The following is a 19,368-nucleotide window of genomic DNA, read 5'->3' on the forward strand; positions in this document are numbered from 1 at the left end:
AGATTATACTAACTTTCTAAAATAAGTTTATTCGTACAGAAAAGCATCATTATGCACAAAGTGAAACAGCCTGGATTCCACCACTAGAAATCCTGAAAAACTTAATTTCCCTTCCCTTTTCCTCCTGCAGTTTTACTATCAGTACTTAAGAAATGTCCTTTGGACCAACAGATGAAAGAAATGGACACAATCACATGCTGCTGAAATAAGCTCATGCCTGCCACACAGGATAGACTATATGCTAATGATGTCATTTCCCAAGGAGGTGATACAATTTCTTGTCTTTTCCTGGAAGTTTAGAATAAAAAATAAACTAGAAAAATAACAAAGAAAAGCACAATCAAACTAAAACCATCTCCCGCCCCCTTACAGAAATAATGAAGTATTTTCTAGTTCTTCTGAGGTACTTGTTTTTGAAGTTAGTAAGCCAAGAAAGTTAAGCAGCTCTACTATAATTTAAAATGTTTTTAAATTTGATGTGGAAAAATGTTTTTCTGAGCAATGAAATAAAGCTTTTTCCCCCATGTAAGACATGTAGTTACGTACAGCTCAGTTTTATTTTAACCTCAGTCAGCTCATTTGTATCAACTTACTAGTAAAAAGATTTCAAAAAAAAAAAAAAAAAAGAAACATCTGACCCCTATTTTCCTTTCTTCCAAAACTTGAATTTTTCAATATCTACTGTTATTTTCAGAAGGTGTCATAAAAGTGAAAGTTCTGTTCCACGAGCCATCTACTAAAAAAAACGCAATGAAATTCAACTTAGGATTAATGAACAAAAACCACATTGCCAAGAAGGGTATATAGTTTTCAACTACAATTTAAATGCTACTTGCCCTATGCTACTTCCAAATCACTTCTGAGGAAATGAAAATCACCAGTAATCAGCAACAGGTATAGACTTGTTAAATACACTTGGCAAGGTAATACTTGATGATGGTGGAAAATAAACCAAAAACATTTCTTAGGGGCCATGGAAATGCACAATAGAAGCTGATGTATAGTTGCCATAGAGACAGCAATCATCTGATTGCTTTCTCCTGTGTTAACAGACCTCTTAAAACAATAGCTCAAGAAAACCACATGGGAACACAAAGAATTCCTAACGCTTTCTTTTAGAACAAACTAATATTGATTGTACAGGAACTTGAATGAGTGGCTACATCAACACCTGCATTTCTTATGCAACACAGGGAGCTGCAAGTTTCTATGTTAGCATTACTAAACAGCATTCAAGACGTTATCCAGTTCCACTTAAAAGCTGCAAAATATCAAGCTAGAATTAAAATCTTCGAACGTCCAACCCTGTAAGAATAAACAAGCATAGTCCTGGATTTTTCCCCCCCAGTAATTCATTGTCAAATGTTATTGTTTAATTTTAGAGATTAACAGCAAAATTGTTAAATCTTAGAGCATTCTTAAGAGTTAAAAATACTCTTTTTCATATTCCTTACCAGTCGTTGAGATTCCCCATTAAACCTCTATTTATCCCAGCAGCTGCTAGCTAGTCCCATACTAGAAATCCCAGGGCTAGCAGAAACTTCAATCAAAAACTTAGCTCCTTCCACTGCAATTCCATCACACAAAACTCCTGACAACACTTGAGCGCTGCAAAATGGCCTTAAGTACTCCTTAAAGCAGAAAATGCAATACAGAGAACATCACTGGCACGCAATCTTGTATCGTTACTGCCTTTTGCAAAAATCTTTTTGAGAAACCCATGAAGCATACCAAATGTTTTCTTAATAAATAGCCTAACACAATTAGGTGCTGTAATAAAATGTTCATATATACATGTGGAAAGAAGACTCGAGTGCACACAGCTCCAGTCTTGTGCCTCTAAATAGAAGAGGACTCACAAGTTACTGAAATTCATGCTAATAAACACTTAGCTTACCCGCCTATCAGTATCTGTGGCTTATCTGAATCACCTGTGACACCAAAGACATCAGGAATCAAATCACCGTTAAAGCTGAAAGTGAAAAACAGTTTCAGTATTACTTTAACTCATTCCAGGAGTGAAAACTGACCATTCTTTACTATCCTGTATTTACTCAGCATTTTCCCAACAGGCAGTTAATAATTTTCAGCTGTGGAGGCTCTTCTCTGAGCTGCCAGCAGTAATGCAAAGGCCACTGAGTACTTTAAACCATGCCATGCATTTGACTTCCTAGTTGTATAAGTCACTTCATGTTACTTAACAAGAAAAAAATATTTCTAGTTATTTTCCTTAAAAACTTCTTCAAATATAAGAAGGCAGAACTGATCAAAAACTTCTCACTCAAGTCTCTTACCCATGCCACTCTTCCCAAAACAAGGATTCTCCAATTTCCAGATACATATATAGTTCCTGTACAACTATACACTCACATGAACAGGAGTTTCGTGAACAAGGTTTGAATTTCATTGCCACTGGAAGATGATCTCAGGTCTCAGCAGCATAACCAACTAAATGCATCTTATTTGACATTGTAAATAAGGCATCAATATAAACCGAAAATACAATATATGCAAATATACATTACTTACAAGATGTAAAAGTACAGAAAGAGCAGAAACCTGCTTCTCCCCAATAAGTACCTGCTGCCTGACCCTCCTGCTAGATTTTCCACATATTCTTCATTCAAGCTGAGGAACAAGTACTTTCACACTGGGATAAGCCAGTAAGGTGGATGTGGTATTTTTCCTTTGAAATTCACTACAAATAAAGGTGTTTTTTTTTTTTTTTTTTTTTTTTTTTTTTTTTTTTTGCATACAACACTGAGCACTGAAATTAAGAAATGTCAAAGTTTATTTAATTGCTGTGGCCAGGCTGATATGTATTTATATACATATATATATATATTATATCAACCATTTTTACATATCTGTTTTTGTCATCTTTTATTAGGTCACTTGACAAACGACAAGCCATCCTCTTCTTGAGAGGAGCAGGTTTTAAATTTTAGTGTTAAAACATACCTATTAAGTTGCTATTAGTCACTAGTACAAAACATTTTAATTAAAAGGTAGGTGATACTTACTCCATTACTAGAGGCTCATCATGAAAAGTCTTATTTATCATAGTTTTATGGTTAAGATCTGAAAACAGGAAATATTCATTCTATTAAGTTACAGATACATTATGGGAGTAACATTTAGCAAATATAGTCCTTTTTCTATTAGAGTTATTAACTTTTTGATAAGAAAAAAATATATAAGATACAAAACAAAATGCTCCTGGAGATAAAAGATAACTTTAAGCTTTTAATTTTGGATAGGAAAGGTAAGTACTAGCTCAAATGCTGAAGCTGCTTCTCTCCACACTGAAACTTTCAATAAACAAACAGATCTCAGTGAAATTTATTTCATGAAAAACCATTCTCATATGAAATCTGAACTAGCTGGGATGAAGATACTCCAAATTTATCACCGCACACCGGACTTCTGCTTAACATTTTATTACTATAAAATACACTGCTAACAAGATCCACCGCACATCTGAAATTAACATTAGAGCTAGACGGTTTAAATGGGAAATGAGGATTTTAAGTCTTAATCACCTCTAAGACTTGACTTTCACTTCTAATCCCAGCTCTTTGCCACATCATTCCAGTTACCCTGTCTCCCTGTACTTTTTGTCTTAACTCCAGTCTCCACATTATCCTGCTCTTATTTGTCATACTTCCATTATTCAGGTAAGCAGCAGTACACCTTTCCAGTAGCCTCACTGCATACCAGCCTCTGACTCCTTTCTAAGCTCCACTTGTGCCTCTCCCAGAGTTTGTTTAGTCACAAGACAGCACAAGTTCACCTAAATCCTTCACATTCTTCCTAACACTACAACTTCATTCTTCTCTCAACACTCGATCCAGTGCAGTTTCCTGCGCTGCTCAATGCTTCTCTGGATAAAGCCAGAACCAACAGCCTCTAATGCCACCCATCATTTGCATCATCCATGACTATTTTATAATGTAATTGTTCATAATAGTATTTTCCAATATGTTTTGTACACTTAAGATGATTTTCTGTGGCTTTTCGGTCCTTCTTTCCAGTGTAAACTCTTCCCAAAAAGCTTTTCTAGCAAGCTCAACAGAAAATAAAGACTTCAAGTAGTCACATAGTCTATGACTCTAAAATACAATCAGACCACTGCTAGATACCTAGAACACAGCTGAAAGATGACTGTCTAAGGTTCTTGAAAACTCCCAGTGACAGAGACTTCACAACTTCTTCCCCAAAACCTATTTCACAGTGAGTTTGTCTTTAACGAATCTGGTTTTAACAGCAATATGAGAGTTATGTTAACGTGGGTCAGTTTAGGTATGACATTTTGAAAATTTAAGCTCTCAAGTGTACACTAAGTTCTTAGCACACTCTATAATCAAATATGGTAGTCTTTAGGGATAATCCTCGTGAAACTGATTGTGTAATGGGGAAGCTGCAACAAGTCACCCTTTAGATAGTCAGTTACTATCAATCTGTAATATTGTTTGGTTATACATGTTGCATGATATAAAAGCATTGTTTTCTTATCATAGCTTTGTTTTCTTATGTTAATTACTAAATAGTGTTTAACAGCAAAATACTACATGGGTATGAAGCTACACAGCTGCTAATCATTACTTTAAGCATAAATGTAACATGGCACAACTTTCTGAAAATACTTGGAGTTATTAAGAAATCCAAAAATCTTGTTAATAAGTCTCAGGACTCACCTAACGTTTGGTTGTGTCCCCAGAAAATGAACACTGAAAGTTCATCTTTGCCATGATTTTGTGTGCGGGTAGTCAGGAGGACATCCATTTGTGAGTCACCATCATAGTCTCCTGGAACTACACTGGTTATGATAACACCTAGAGATCTAGAATTAAAAACAAATTTTAAAAGGCCTCAAATGCAAATAATAGGACTAATGTGTACATAAAAACCAAATACAAGTACAAAGCAAAATCAAAGCACACAAATTGTGTAAGGGGGTGGGAACTCACATCTACTACTTAGTTGCGTGCATGACAAAACTTGTTTCGAGATTTTATGCCACATGAACCACAAAACTAAAAAGGGAAAACAAAAGGGTACCAGAAATTACTGAAAAAACCTCTTGCTCAAAGAGCTCGCCTAAGCACAAGCCGAACCACAAAGGTTCTAGTCCTGACTGACTGTGAAGATGCACTTCCCATCCCTCCCCTTAAAAATAAAAAACAAAAACTGAATGGTGAATTGTTTCACCATTCAATACCAACACTTACTTCATCGGTAACTTAACACGGGGCTTAAAGTAAGGTTCCTTTTGGTCTGCCAAAAAGATAATCAATTCATTTCCTGCAAAGCAAATAAGGCAACGTATAAACTTCATAGATAAGGATCATAAATGGCTTATATAAAAAACAATGCTTAAGGAGTTACTCTACAAATGGAATTCCTCACAGAATCAAAAATACAACCACTTCTTCCTCATTAGAAAGGAAGCAAAAGAAATACTTCTTCAGTATAATACTAAAAACTTAATTGTATCATTGACATCATCTACTAGCATCAGAGGAATGCTAATTCAAGACTGTTCTTTGGGGCTTGGCATTAAACCTTTCTCTTCACTACTGCTATCATATTGTTTTAAACTTCCTATACTGAATTAGCAAATACTACCTGAGGAAAAATATTAGGCATCAGTTATATACAAAAAAATAAACTTGAACGAATTATTGTAACATTGTCTCTGACACAGCAGGATTTTTTGCCTACTCTCCCCACAAAAGCAGGTTAAGAAACTCAGAGAAGTAACCTGACCCCCAGCAGAACTTCCTCATTTGCAATAACACAAGCCACAGACTTTCAGTTGCTTCAACTGCACTTCAATGTCAGATGGCATTCTGTTAGATTGCCCTTCTGCTGCCATCTGTTACACAGCAACAAAACGTTAAGTCCTCCTGACAATACCCCATTATATCTACTGCCACACCAACCACATCCACCTCCGACACTGTGGGCTGACACATTAAACTTGGAGACATTACTTTGGAAGCAGTCCTTATACTTTTACAAGTATAAAATCACAGCTCAGAATTAAAAGAAAAAAAACACAATGTCCTTACTCATCTTTTATTATATTTATTTCCTTAATTCTCTAATAAGCTCACCTGTAGCATCCCAACATATAAGAACTAGGATACCTACATGAAAATAATCCTATAGCTCTAAACTGGAACTACTAGAGCATATTTCAAGGGCATAATTCAGCAGCAAAGATCAAAGCTGTGAAAGGGCAGAATAAAAATTTCCTAGGTATGAAATGAAAGGATAGCTGCCATAAATGTGTTTGCAAAGGAGAAGATGCCAACAAATGAGTAAATGAAAACAAACCCCTTCCAAATAGATAGAGGCAACCAGCACAGTCCCATCTGGCAAGCTAATACAGCCAGGGTTGCATGATACATTCACAGATGAATGAGGCTGGCACACAAGAGGAAGAAGCCTGCTGGCTAGTGGAGTGTCTGATAATAAAGATGTAGGTCAACTGCTGAAACTCCTAATATTGATTTCATGCTGTAACAATAGGAATAGCAGATACAGCTGCTTTAAACCAGTTATGGATCACTCAAGAAAAGCAGAGGTCACAACCCAGTAATAAAGAAGAAATCGCTCACACCTTTCTAAGGGTCAGGGCTCACTACACACTCTAGAAGAGATAATCTCTAAGTGGAGGTGCTTCCCTTGTGACAGCCAGCTCTTAAACAAGATTAGCGAGGGGTGGAGACTGAGTCCATCCCTTCCAGTTGCACAGGTGAATTGCTTCCACCTGTGCTCCAGGGCTGGCTACAGCCCTTCACCAGGTGCTCAGTCACTGGTTCAGACCACAACTTAACAGTTCCCATTCACACACCATGGACTTTTCTCATCTAGGTGGTAAAATAACAGCACTGAAACAGATGCATCTTTACACACATTATGTTCCAAGTTAATTACGCTTTGCTAAATGACATTTTACAGCCTAGATTTATCTAAAGTTTGGCTCAGTGTTCATTAGCAGTGAAAACAAACAGACTACTGGGGATTATCAGAAGACAATCTATAATTGAGATACCTCTACATCAACCTGTGGCCCACACATCCTTGGTGTTGATTGCTTGTCCTCAAAGAGTACAGAAGAAAGGAGAAAGCGTATGCAAGAGGTTAAAGAAAAAACAACAACTAAGCAGCTCTGAAATCCACTATTTGAAAATCTGAGCAAGGATACCAGTGAAGTTTCCAAAACTCTCCATTGAAATGTAACAAGGGAACTACTCTACATTGCCCTGCATTGGCAGAGGCATCAAACAGAAGTGGAAAGTGGATTAAACAAATAACAGGTGTGGGCTTTCCCACCTGCCTGAGTATTTCCAGGCAGCGCTGATCACAGGTGTGCAGTGATTTGGGCCCTCCCTTCAGCTGGGCACGGACTGAGGGAGCCGACAGCCTTATTTCTACGTGGGTCTTCGCTCGGCCCAGCACCACAACTGCACTCGAAGCAAGCTGACGTGTAACCGTCCTACATACAAGAGTGAAGCATTCTGTACCTCTGCATCCCAAAACACCACGACAGCACAAGAAAACAGACCGTAGGAACAAACCTCACACTGCGGCCATCACCTCCGTAGGATGAGGGCTTTACCCCAGTTTTAAGGCCAACTTCTCCTAACCGCAGCCCTGCCGTATCGCAAACACCATTTACCACACCGGAAGCACCTCGGAGGTAACACAACCAACAGCGTTACCCTGGAGAAGCATTCCCTATTCACCGCTCTCTATTCCCTATTCACCACCCTCCAGCGCGACCCCGGTGATGAGGCGGGCACGGACAGCAGCTGCCAGGCGCAGCCCGGCGCTCACACGGCCCGACCCGCAGCGGGAGCGCGGAGCCCCGCACCAGGCACGGCCCCGCTCCGGCCCGGCCCGCCTCGCGCTCACCGCCGCGCAGCACGAACAGGTCCGTCTGCTTGTCCGAGTTGAAGTCTCCGAAGGCCGCCGGCGTGCCGTAGGCCTCGGCGCCGAACAGCTGCGCCGTGACGTTCTGCAGCGCGGCGCCGCGCCCCGCCAGGGCGAGCAGCGCTAGCAGCGCCAGCCCCGGCGCGAGGCGGCACCCCGCCATGCTGCGCCGCGCCGCTCCGGCTCCCGCCGCTCCTCCCGCCACACTTTACGGCAGCTCGGGGCGTGCCCGGCGCCGCTGACCCGGCGGCTTTGCGACGGCGCCGCGACGGCCCGCGCGGGGGCTTACGGCTGGTAGTGGTAACCGGGCGGAGATCGCCGCCGCGGTGTCGAGGGGACGGTGGCGTCCCGGTTTGAGCGGAGCGGCGGGAGCGGAGGCGGCTCGTCGGGATGGCGGCGGTGGCCGCGGCGGCGGCCCATATGGCCGACGTCAGCTGGAAGATGCTGGAGCTGCGGGCTCGCACCAAGCGTTCAGGTCTGACCGCTCGGCTCCGTCCCTGGACGGCTCCGCGCCCCCTCCTCGCCGGCGCCTCTCCCCCGCACTAACCGCCCTCGCCCCGCTCTCTTCTCTCTCGCACAGCCCGCTCTCCTTCGCCTCGCTGCCGTCTCCTTTTCTCGGCCGTTCTTCTCCCACAGCTTCGCGCGTCACTCAGCGCGGGCCCGGCCGCCCCAAGCCGCTCCGTCCCGCCGCGCACCTGTTGCCGGCGCGTGCCCCAAGCCTCGGAAGCCCCGCTTGGCCGGGCCGGGCTGCCCCGCTCTGCAGCCGCCCCTCACTGGGCGCGGAGCCGCTTCCACCCTCACACGGGGTCGCGAGCCCCGAATTTCGGCCGCTTGAGCCTACGGGCCCTCAGAGGGACGGAGGGGGCCGGGTGCTGGACGGCACGGCGTTGGGGGAAGCTGCTTCTGAGGGTAGTGCTGTGGTGCTGTTCGGCGGTTTGGCAGACGAAGGCTTAAAAAATGAAGTCCCGGTTTTTGCCCGGTGTCCCTAGGGTTGATTATAACGTGAGGATTCCTCTTGCAGAACTTAGAGCGCAGGCAGCTGGGTTCTGCCTCAGCCCACGGGCTGGCAGGATGAGGTGCGCTGTGGGGCCCTGGGCTTCCGAACCCCTGCTGTTTTTGGTTTAGTTTTTGTTTTCTAAATGCAGGACTAGGAGGGCCTCACCTGGCAGTGCTGTTCTGGAAATAGTTTCCCAAAGCATCCCTGGTGCTTCTGTGTTTGTTAAGCACTCTTTCGGAGCTCAAACGGGATTTTTGGGTTTGTGTTGTGGTAATGAGGGTCAGACAGCGGGGGAGGAAGGTGGGCCTTCAGGAGTGCTCACAGCACAGGGACCGATTACAGAATGCTGGCATGGATGGGACTTGACAAATTCTACTTATGCATAGTACTGATCTTCAAGCTACCGTTATTAAAGGATTCCCATGGGATGAATCGTTATGTGACAGCCAATACAGATTACACAGTGCTGCTGTCTGCAAACTGATTTATGAACATAGCCATAGAGCACGAGATAAAGCCTGGGTCCTGTGTGCTTGAGTGTGTGAACCCTGAGTCACCCTGAGGGCTGTGTGCTGGCTGGGGGTCCCTGTGCACGATGGGCTCTGCTGCTGTAGGCATTTGGCTGATTTTAAATGCTTGACATTTTCTTTGCTGCTACCTTCTGCTTTTTAATTAAATGTGTATGAAAGTCTCTTCTGCTGTAGTGATAGGCTGTTATTGGAGTTCAGTTGCTTCTTTTCCTGTTCAGAGGTTTTGTCACTTAGAATCGGAATAAATTTATTTACTGAATAGATAAACTTGATTTTAGTATAAACATCTTTCTGATAAATGAGTTGGTTCTGAAGTTAAATTTTCTATGTTCTAGTTCAGGTAACATTCTAACCTAAGAATAAAAGTCATGTTCTTGTTCCTCAAATTTACTCCTACATTTTTTATAACTGTTCAGAAATGTATGTAGCTTAAAAGCTCTCACGCTTAATTTCTGGCAGTCAGAAAGACTGTGGCTGTTATTGTCATGGGGAGCGGTGCAGTGCCCCCAGCCTGCCCTGAGTTGAGTGAAATCTATGCTGAGTCCCAGTTTACTAACAGCACTGCTTCTATTTTTAATGTGGTGCTGGGAGTAAGATAAATAACTATGGAACCTATCTATCTGTTTGGGCTCATGTGTGTTAAATGCATGAGTGCTTCACGCTTCACAACTGGGAGCAAGGTATCATTGAAGACCCAGTCCTGTAGGAGATAATGCTTATGTATGTTAAAACCTGAATTACATTTTCGCCAGTAGAAACAAGCTTTACTGAGATTTTTTCTTCCCAAAGTGATTAAGTGTTGTATCATTTGTTGCTAGTGATAATTAACAGGAGCAGATCGTAATGGTGTTCAGCAAACTGTCCAGCCTGCAACCTCTGAAATTGTAGCTAATGTAAAGAGCATAAGCTGCTTTAAGGATTTGGAACAACTTGTCATGTTGGCTTCAAGTGGTGTTTTCCTATTGTACCTTCCAACTGGCAGTTCTACATCAGGTTACAGACATTCAGTACAATAAGCAATTTATGACTGAAAGGAGCATCCCAATGTAAATTCCATGTAGATAAAGGCAACACTATGCATAAGCAGAATTTTAGCTCTGCGCTTAGTTTTGCTTTACGCTTTTATACGTATTAATTAATCGTTTTTATACAATCCTGAGATATTTAATATAGATCTTATTCATCATCTATGGATTTTAGTATCAGTTTTTGTATGAACCAAAAAATTTTTCTGTGAAATGTCCAAAAGATGGAGTTTGTGTAGCCTGTGCCATTTTACTTAGTTAAGTTTTATTGGAAGAAAAATAAAAATGATTTGTACAGTGGAAGAGGGAAAGCATAAAATATAACAAAATGGTACTACCCTTTGTGCTCTGTACAGTCTGTCATTTTAATAATTCCACTAACATTGCTTTCACTTAATTTAATGCTGGTTGCCTTTAACATTTACTAAACAGTTTTGAAAATTGCTGTAGCTTAGCCTGAGACGTTTGTGATTAGCTGCACCAATTTGAAATGGCCAGTTTGGATGATGACAGAACCTCATCTGCGCATGCTTTTTTAAAATTTGGTAAGTGTGCAGTTCTGTGTTTTTATTTGTGGCTGTCGAACCCAACAAAAAATAATTGCTTTGTGTTTCATGCAGTGTTTTGTGTTTGCAGCTTTTTTAAACTGTGTAACTTAAAAACTCTGGAAATTGAAATCTACTGCTCAGCTCTTCCTCCTTGGTTTTGGTGTTCTTTTGTGCGTGTGTTCTTGTAAGGATAACAGTCTCTGAACTGAATTTTTAAGATGGTGGTTATGTGAAAAGTGTGCAAATAATGGTGTTAAGGTTTAATTTCTTACAAGGAAAGCAACAGGACTTGTTTAGAGGGAAGGAGTAGGATTTCCTATAAGTCAGTACTGGTTCTAAAGATTGACTTTTGGAAGTGGTAGCAAAATAAAGCCCCATGGCACAGCTTCTCTTTAGGTATAAGCTCATGTACATGAAACAATTGAGACTATTACAATTTTTAGCTTAATATATTTTGAAAAGTGTTTGACAGGAACAAATGTGTCAGTATATGTGAAGAAGCCAATCTGGGAAAACCCTCTGAAGGACTCTTGTTTAGACTGTGCTGAAACACATCAGCAGTACAGTATAAGTGAGAGTTATCAGATAAGAGGATTTCAGCTGGCCTTTGCCACTTGAACTGCCCTGCCCATGGCATTTCCCCTTTCAACACCAACAGACCTGGAATTTTGATATTTTAATTAATAAAAAAAAAAAGCTCTTTGCTAATTATCTTGTTGCTCTTTCATATTTCCATTGCTAGTTAAGATACAAAATAAATGATTTCAGTAGTTTTAAGAGGCAATGCTTTGAGTTCTCAGGCTGAGAAATGATGATTACCTTGAATATCCAGAAGAGCTTCTCACCTTGCCTGTAGCATTTACAAGGTTTGTGTGGCAGGTGGTGGCATTTTGGTGTATTTTAGCTATGTGAAGCTCCTGTGAGCTGGTGTGGCAGGCAGTGTTTTATTTGTGGTCTTCAGTGGCTTTTTTGTTTAAAATTCTGAAATAAGGATTTTGTCCATTAATTATAATGGACAAACAAGAGATTACTTCAGATAATTAGGAATAGAGAAAGGACATATTTATTTCTCTTTCCATGAAATTATAAATTAGTTCAAATTCTTTACAGTTAACTGCACTGTTGAACATAAGATTTTTATTGATAAATAGTAATTGATGAGTTTTGTCACTTTAAAACATTCAAATTAAACAAAGTTTTACTCATTTGTACCTGTGCTGCTATTGCTCAGTCTCAATAATGCTTCATCTCTTGTGTTTACTTGTAATTTTTGTTCAGGCAGAGGAGTACCTTTACACCTTAATGCCTTTTCTCTATTTTCTTTTTAGTTTTTTACCTCTAGGGATTTCTTATGGTACTTTCACTGAAGTGCAGAACTGCTCAGTTTGGAAGGGGTGTCAGGAGTTCTGCTGTTCTGGTTTCTTGCTCAGAGGAGGGCCAGCTCACAGTTTGCTCCTGTATGAACTGTATGAGCACCAGAACTACAGTATTTACGTGTAAAGTTTGTGGAATTATTCATTTCAGATATGTAAATACGATAAATGAATTTTCCTTCTAATGGAAGATAAACCTGTTTCTTGCTTCTGAAAGTTATTTTCCCATCTTGCCTTGCCCAACTCCATGAATTGGAGCTTTAAATCAGGTGTATTTCCTGGCGGATAACTATTGAAGTACTACTTCTAGCATTTCTCTTCAGTACCCTCAGCTCAGGAGAGAGGATGGGGATGAAAAGAACATTGGAGGATATGATTTGTTGATAATGCAGAATTATTCTTAAGCTTCACTATGTGAAGAAATAAAATCCTCTTGGTCCCAAATACTGTAATGTGAAGATGTTATTACCAGTACTAATATCAGGCAGTAATATTGCTGTGATCTGAGATCCAGAACTTGCCCACAGCTCAAGTGTTGCATTACATCCAGAACGAGTGTTGCGTTAAAGGATTGCAGTCACTTTTGATTCTTATGCCATAAATCAAACCTAGAAGGAAGTTTGGCGTTTTCATGCTTTTTTGTTTGTTGTGTTCTGATATTTGTTATCCAACTGCACATTGGCTTGTGTTTTTCTGGCAGATGAAATCTTAGAAGTAAAATTCTTGCCATGTTGCTTCCATTCACATGTGGTTAAACTTCAGGGTGTTGCTTGTTGGGTTTAATTATGTACATTGTAAAAGTTGAGCCATCAATCCATTCTTAAAATAGGCAAATTTTAAACTGTATACCAGGTTCAGAGGTGTGTGGGTGAGAATTAGGGAAGAGGATTTTGAAATGCTGTGTATATCTTTTCAGTCTAAATATATCGGCAGTTCACAGCTCTTCTCTGAAGAGCAGTTAATGCTAAGCTTGTACATAACTAGAACAAAACCGAAGCAGAAGAGATGAATAAATTGTTGATTTTTCCTGAAATTGTTGTACGTTTGAGTTTCATGTGCTAGTCAATGTTTTTGTATAGTTCCCATGTCTTGTAGAAATTCTTAATCTTGTAGAAATATTTCTGTAGGTCTTCATTAGTAATTGATGTCTCTTCTATCAGTTACTGTGCTGTTCCAGATCTTTTCCTGTTTTCTAATCCTTTGGAAGGAAATAACTCCTGTTCAGTAATTCTTCAGCTTGAAGAATGATGAAACTTTGGAACTTGTAAGTGGTAGGAACTACTTCTGAAATAAAGGAGGATTTATTTTCCCATTTTCCAATCAAAGAATGGATGTAGTGTATTTAGTGCACTATGAAGAAAAATAGCGAATTGGAGTTGGGCTAAGGATTTTGAGTGTTCTTTTAACAGCCATTGAATGTCTTTATGCAGGAAGCAGCTCTAATTTCCTATCTGTTAAGGTTCTTTGTCATTTTCAAGTAGTTACTGACTTGCAGCAATCTGCTTCTGATTTAGGGAAACAGTAGGCATACTTCATTTCTGTGATTCTTGTGGAAAGAAAATGCCATCTACCATATATTCAAATTTTGTACAGGTTGTTGTGTTAAGTCAACAAGATACTTTTTATATTCCTTCATACCACTTATTTACCTTGAATGAAATTCCCAATGTATGATTGTAATGAAATGAGATATTTGTGAAAAATAGTCGTTGAAATTACTGTCCTTATTCTGAATGCTGACGTGCAAACAGAGAGCTCAATTGCATGTGTCATTCCTTCAGTCTCAGTGCTGAGAACAGGATTGCATGTCATTCAGTTTCAGTGCTTTAGAGTCTTCAAGTCTTGCTGTCCCGTTTTTTTTCCAGTTTTAAAAACCTGTATTAAATATGTAATTGAAAATAGCTGTATGTAGTATGTTCATGTCTTGCTGAAATGAACTGTCAAATAGATTCTGGAAAAGAGTAAGACAGCCTTTTTTTTTTTTTTTTTTTTTTTTTTTCTTCAACTGTCCTATAAATACTTGCTAGCAGCTTGCAGTGGGTGTTGGTCTCACTATAAATCCACCTGGGGCACCTTGCTTCTTGTTGGTTCTGCCTGTTTGTTGCTTTCGATTTGATTGTGGTACTAACGAGACATAATTTACCACAATGCTCTGGACGTGCAAACAGAACGTGGTTCTGTGTTTGTCTGGAGGTTTTCAAGAGAAGAGTGAAGTGGCACTGAGGGACATGGTTAGTAGGCTTGGTGCTGGTGGGTCGATTGTTGAACTAGATGAGCTTGGTGGTCTTTTCCAACATTAATGATTCTATGTCTTTATGGTAGGTATGTAAGTGAATGGAAGAGCTCAGTTCTGAGTGGTCATTTAAACAATTTCTCATATGTGTACTCTTTAAATGATAAACACTTTTGCTTATTTTCTTGATCTTTGATCCACTTCACCCTTCATCTTTTTGTACCATCAACAGTCAATTCTGACTGTTTCATTTATTTCTTCTGGTGAAGTTTGATATGTGTGGAAGAATATAGTTTGTGGGTCCTGATGCTTTAACTTTTGCATGCGTTTTATTATGTTTGGTCTTTCTGTCCAAAGTTGAAGTCTTCATTCTATGAAATAGAAACCAAGCATATGCTTTTTGTTCATGATAACTCTTTGTTTTTCTGTTGGCCACAGATGGTCACAGATTGTCTGGTAAGTATGTAAATTACAACAAGAATTTAAACCTTGTGTGTTTGTGTATGTGTGCCTGTGAATCACATAGCGCAGTGCTGGCCTTAGCGATCTGCAGGAAGCAGGCGTTCTGAACCTGCTTCATGCGTAGAGTGCACCATAGATGTGCAGTGCCATAGGTGTGTGTTGCAGAGTTAACAAGTATAAGAATTATTTTTTTTGCCTTTGAAAATCTAGTAAGTAAATGTTGCTGAAACTTGCTACTTTATATGCAAAGAAGTGGCTGACTAAAGATTTTTCCTATGCAGACTGTCCTATTTTGACTGTGTCACCTTGTAAAAATACTGTTACTGCAGGTTAACATTGTGTGCTTTTGCTCAACAACTGAATTAGAATAGGAATAGGTCACGAATCTACTAAAGCACAGAAATTCCAATTAATATTGCTTTGGAAAAAAAAAAAAGTTTAGAATGTGTTTGTTTTTTTTTTTTTTTTAAACAGAAGGTACAAGAACTGTGATGTAAGTTGTTTTTGTTTTGTTTTGTTTTTCGTATTACAGGGCAACTTCATGTCTTTTAAATTATTTTAGGCAATTAAACAAGTGAGTCTTATGTGCTTCCCCCTCAGGCCCTTTCCATGTTCCTTGCAACTTATCTCTCCCAATGAGGAAAGCCAAGGTGGCAGTGGAAGCTCCACTGTGTGGTTAGACATTACCAGAGAACCCAGTGCGACAGACACACAGGACTCTGTTCAAGCTGAGGTGGTGTTTTTTGCTGGGAGAAAAGGAATTTTTTCTAAGTGCTGCTATTCCAAAGCAAAAGTGATTACTAATGAGCAGCAGGGAAACCAGAAACATTTCCCAGTCTCCTCACTACAGGATTTAATTAATAAAGCCTCTGTCACCACTCCACACATTTATTTGGTTCGATTGAGAGTCCTGTATCTGGACATTCTCTTTGCCTAACAGTTGGATATGTGCTGGGAGTGCAAAAGAAGCAATGTGAGTAGGAGTATTCTACTGCATCCTGCCAGAGCTGCTTGGCTGCCTGGGCTTCCTAGGCAGTCCATTCTCTGAGCTTTTCAGAAAGGCAGCGTGCAGTCCGGAAAGGGGAAATTGTCATTCTTCCTGTTACAAATGACTCTGTGGGAGTTCTTGCCATCTAGAACACTGAATAAAGCCACAGTGATTTATGGAAGATTACGTCACTCTTAACTTTAGAAGCTGGAAATGGTTTACCTCAGCAATTTTTAAGAAATTTATCCTTCCACTACGTTGTCAGGTACAAATAGGGAGTAGTCTATGTATGAGACACTGCAAAGAGAGATCTAAGAAATTAAGGTTCTTAGGAAACTTGACATTTAATATGCTGTCTCTAACAATTAAATATATGTTTGTGTAGCATTTGCTCCAGTTAAATATAAGAGGCATTGGGGATCCACTTGGACACAGAGTTTGTGTGGACAGGTACTGAAGAAAGAATGTAGATGGAAATCTTAGGTTCTGTGAAATTATAGAAATGATTTATTTTCTGTTTCAATTGAAATTAGATGAATTGGGCCTTTGCTTAATTAACATGAAAAATCATATTGTAGTTTAGTAATAGAAATTATGTAACTAATTTTTATCTGTTTTTTTTTGTTTTCTTTTTTTAGGTTCAATTTATGAGCCACTTAAAAGTATTAACCTTCCTAAAGCAGAGGGGGAAAGTTTGTGGGATAAATTAGATCATTACTACAGAATTGGTAAGTAAAAAATTGATTAAGAGTTACTCCTACCTTGACGGATTTTCTCTGCAACTTGTGAAAGTTTTTACAATTAAGATTATAACAGTAAGCAGCTTTATGTTGAAGTGGTATATGCAATTTCTAATAAGGATTTCTGCTTTCTGAAAAGCAAAGGGTTCTGTCATTACAATTTCTCATAAGTTTGCCATGATAGTATAATACATGTATTTCATGCATTACTTGAACAGTATTTACAAGTCATGATTTATCAAAATTATCATCTGCATTTGCCAAACAGTAAAATAAGTTCTGAGTATCATCTGATAGTCTGAGATGAGGAGGGGATTTAAGTAGTCTGCTCATATCTTTAAGTGCTTCAGCTAACCCCAGGTATGAATTGGAATTGATATTTACATGCCAATTATCACTGCTACTTTATTCCTGCTGGGGGTAGTTTCCTAAATTTCTTCTTGGAGTTTGAAAGAAGCAAAACTGGTTGGCCAGAATTATACTTTTTGTTGAAAACAAAGAATTCATATTGAAAATCCAGTCCCAGCTTTAAGAGTGAATTAGGATTCTTTTGGATGTAACAGTGATAAAATGGTAGCTTATTATTGCGTGCTAGTCAGGGAGAGAATTTTGTTGGAGAGATTCTGTACAGAGTGGTTTTTGCTATAGAAATAGTCATAGATTATTAGATGATTATTTTTTATTTTTTCTGTAAGAAGTTAGAATCTGACTGTCCAAGCAGCATAAAAAAGGTTTTTGTGTCTCTCCTGAACTTTATATTTTGCTTGCTGTAACTTATCCCATCTTGATCTATTCACATGCAGAAACTGGAAGGAACATCATTGTTAACGCTATTATTTCTTTTTCCTTTTTTCCAGTTAAGGCCACACTATTGCTTCATCAAAGCCCAACCACAGGTCTGTTTCCTACAAAGACATATGGAGATAACCAAAAGGCAAAAGTACATGACAATCTTTACTGTGCTGCGTGCTCCTGGGCATTAGCCCTTGCTTACAGGTGAATAACTTCTAAGTTAACATCTCTGCCATATTACTTTTGGTTGTACAGTACACTGGGAATATTTTAAAAGATTATCATAGAATGGCTTGGGTTGGAAGGGACCTTTAAAGCCCATCCAGTTCTAACTACCCTGCCATGAATAGTCTTCCACCTTCCACATCAGGCTGCACAGGGCCCCATCCAACGTGATCTTGAGCACTTCCAGGATTGGGGACTACAAAACAAGATGTAAATCATAGGAATAACTTGTTACGTTTGTTGAGGAAGTGGAAGATATGCGGGAGTGAAGGCACCATAAAATACAAGGGGCTTCACAGTTAACATTGCAGTTACTTATTAAAAGGTTCTGGAAATGAATAACGTGATTTGTCTTAATGGGAGAGTTGTATCACCAGTTCTACCTGAACATTAAGGAAGTGTTCATTGTCTCTAACCTTGCTTCCTCAGCCTCTCAAGCATATATAGGCAGCTCAAATGTAGCGTTTGGAACAAAGATGATAGTGTGCAAATATTGAGTAATTTCCTTCTTTTCTCTTTTAGTTACCATCTAATGGTGAGGTAATAATCATGCTCTTTAACAAAATTCTGGTATATTTTACTGAAGTAGTGCCAGAAATAATATGAGCTGCTACTGTTGTAGTAAACCTGATCTACTTAGCAGGAAAAAAGGTTTTAAGTTTCTTTTTTTGATTCTGTTTGTTACTTGAGATTCTATACCTGACACATTAATGTGAAAAAAACATTTGTTAAAAGTTGTGTCCTAGGAAATGTTGTTTCAGAATAAAGCTTTTTGAAACAGAAGACGTAAATCTTTGTAAGTTCGAGTCTGTGTTTACTTTTGAAAAGGCCAAAAATGAGGCAATTAATATTCAGAAAGCATAATTGTTATTCATTTCCATTATATTGAAATCTTTGCATCTTTCTTTCAATTACTCTTTCTTTGGGTGAAATAAAAGCATTTGTAAATGAAAAAAAAAAAAACAGGAAAATTTGAGAAGGAAGAATAAAAGGGGCAGAAGTGGCGGTTCTGAATTTTAAGCAGCTGAAAGGGTTTTGTGGAAAGAAACATGGCATAGCATTGCTTGAGTTATTTGGGCTTGAATTCCCAATTTGTAGAATCAGAGAAGATAATAAATAAAATGTGTTGCAGTTTGAAGGAAGGGAAAAGTAGCAGGACAAGTCATTTATTTTACTTCCATTTACGCTTGGAACAAGGCCCTGGGCATCACTGCTGCACTGTGAATTTCCTTTGATGGGCAAAAGTTGATGACTGAAATTAAGTGTATGGCTAAAATCCAAGATGGGCCAAGATACAAGGCTTACATGGCATTCTGCATGAAGTACCAAACCAAAATCTCTGCTTGACTCATGCTACTGGTAGTGTTCAATAAAAGCTAAACTCCTAAGAACCTGTTATGAAAACAAGTGCTGCTGTTGTGAATAAAAGAAGAAAAATGTAAGTTGTTACATGAGGACTTGAGAGCCTTTTGTGCTTTTTACTGCTCTTTGGATTTATAGTAATATAGAGA

At 39.4% G+C, this 19,368-nt stretch overlaps 2 protein-coding genes across 5 annotated transcripts in view; one reads left to right on the forward strand and one right to left on the reverse strand.

Annotated features, from left to right (window-relative positions):
• Positions 1–8,107, reverse strand: part of ITFG1 (integrin alpha FG-GAP repeat containing 1) — a gene marked incomplete at both ends in the record, with an annotated part of 68,138 nt that extends 60,031 nt beyond the window's left edge. Inside the window, 5 exons of the mRNA XM_079541626.1 lie at positions 1,898–1,972; positions 3,024–3,081; positions 4,698–4,843; positions 5,232–5,304; positions 7,927–8,107. Coding sequence (XP_079397752.1) covers positions 1,898–1,972; positions 3,024–3,081; positions 4,698–4,843; positions 5,232–5,304; positions 7,927–8,107 — 533 coding nt within the window. The remainder of the gene's footprint in view (positions 1–1,897; positions 1,973–3,023; positions 3,082–4,697; positions 4,844–5,231; positions 5,305–7,926) is intronic.
• Positions 8,108–8,334: 227 nt separating this feature from the next.
• Positions 8,335–19,368, forward strand: part of PHKB (phosphorylase kinase regulatory subunit beta) — a gene marked incomplete at both ends in the record, with an annotated part of 65,291 nt that continues 54,257 nt past the window's right edge. For 2 of the 4 annotated variants that reach the window (XM_079541263.1, XM_079541262.1), the window contains 3 exons: positions 8,335–8,419; positions 16,739–16,828; positions 17,698–17,836. In XM_079541263.1, coding sequence (XP_079397389.1) covers positions 8,335–8,419; positions 16,739–16,828; positions 17,698–17,836 — 314 coding nt within the window. Of the gene's footprint in view, positions 8,420–10,986; positions 11,042–15,088; positions 15,107–16,738; positions 16,829–17,697; positions 17,837–19,368 lie in introns of those variants that run through there. The other 2 variants (XM_079541264.1, XM_079541265.1) reach the window with 2 other exon arrangements.

This window comes from Tetrao urogallus (genome assembly GCF_951394365.1).
Source record: "Tetrao urogallus genome assembly, chromosome: 12".
Taxonomy (NCBI): Eukaryota; Metazoa; Chordata; class Aves; order Galliformes; family Phasianidae; genus Tetrao; species Tetrao urogallus.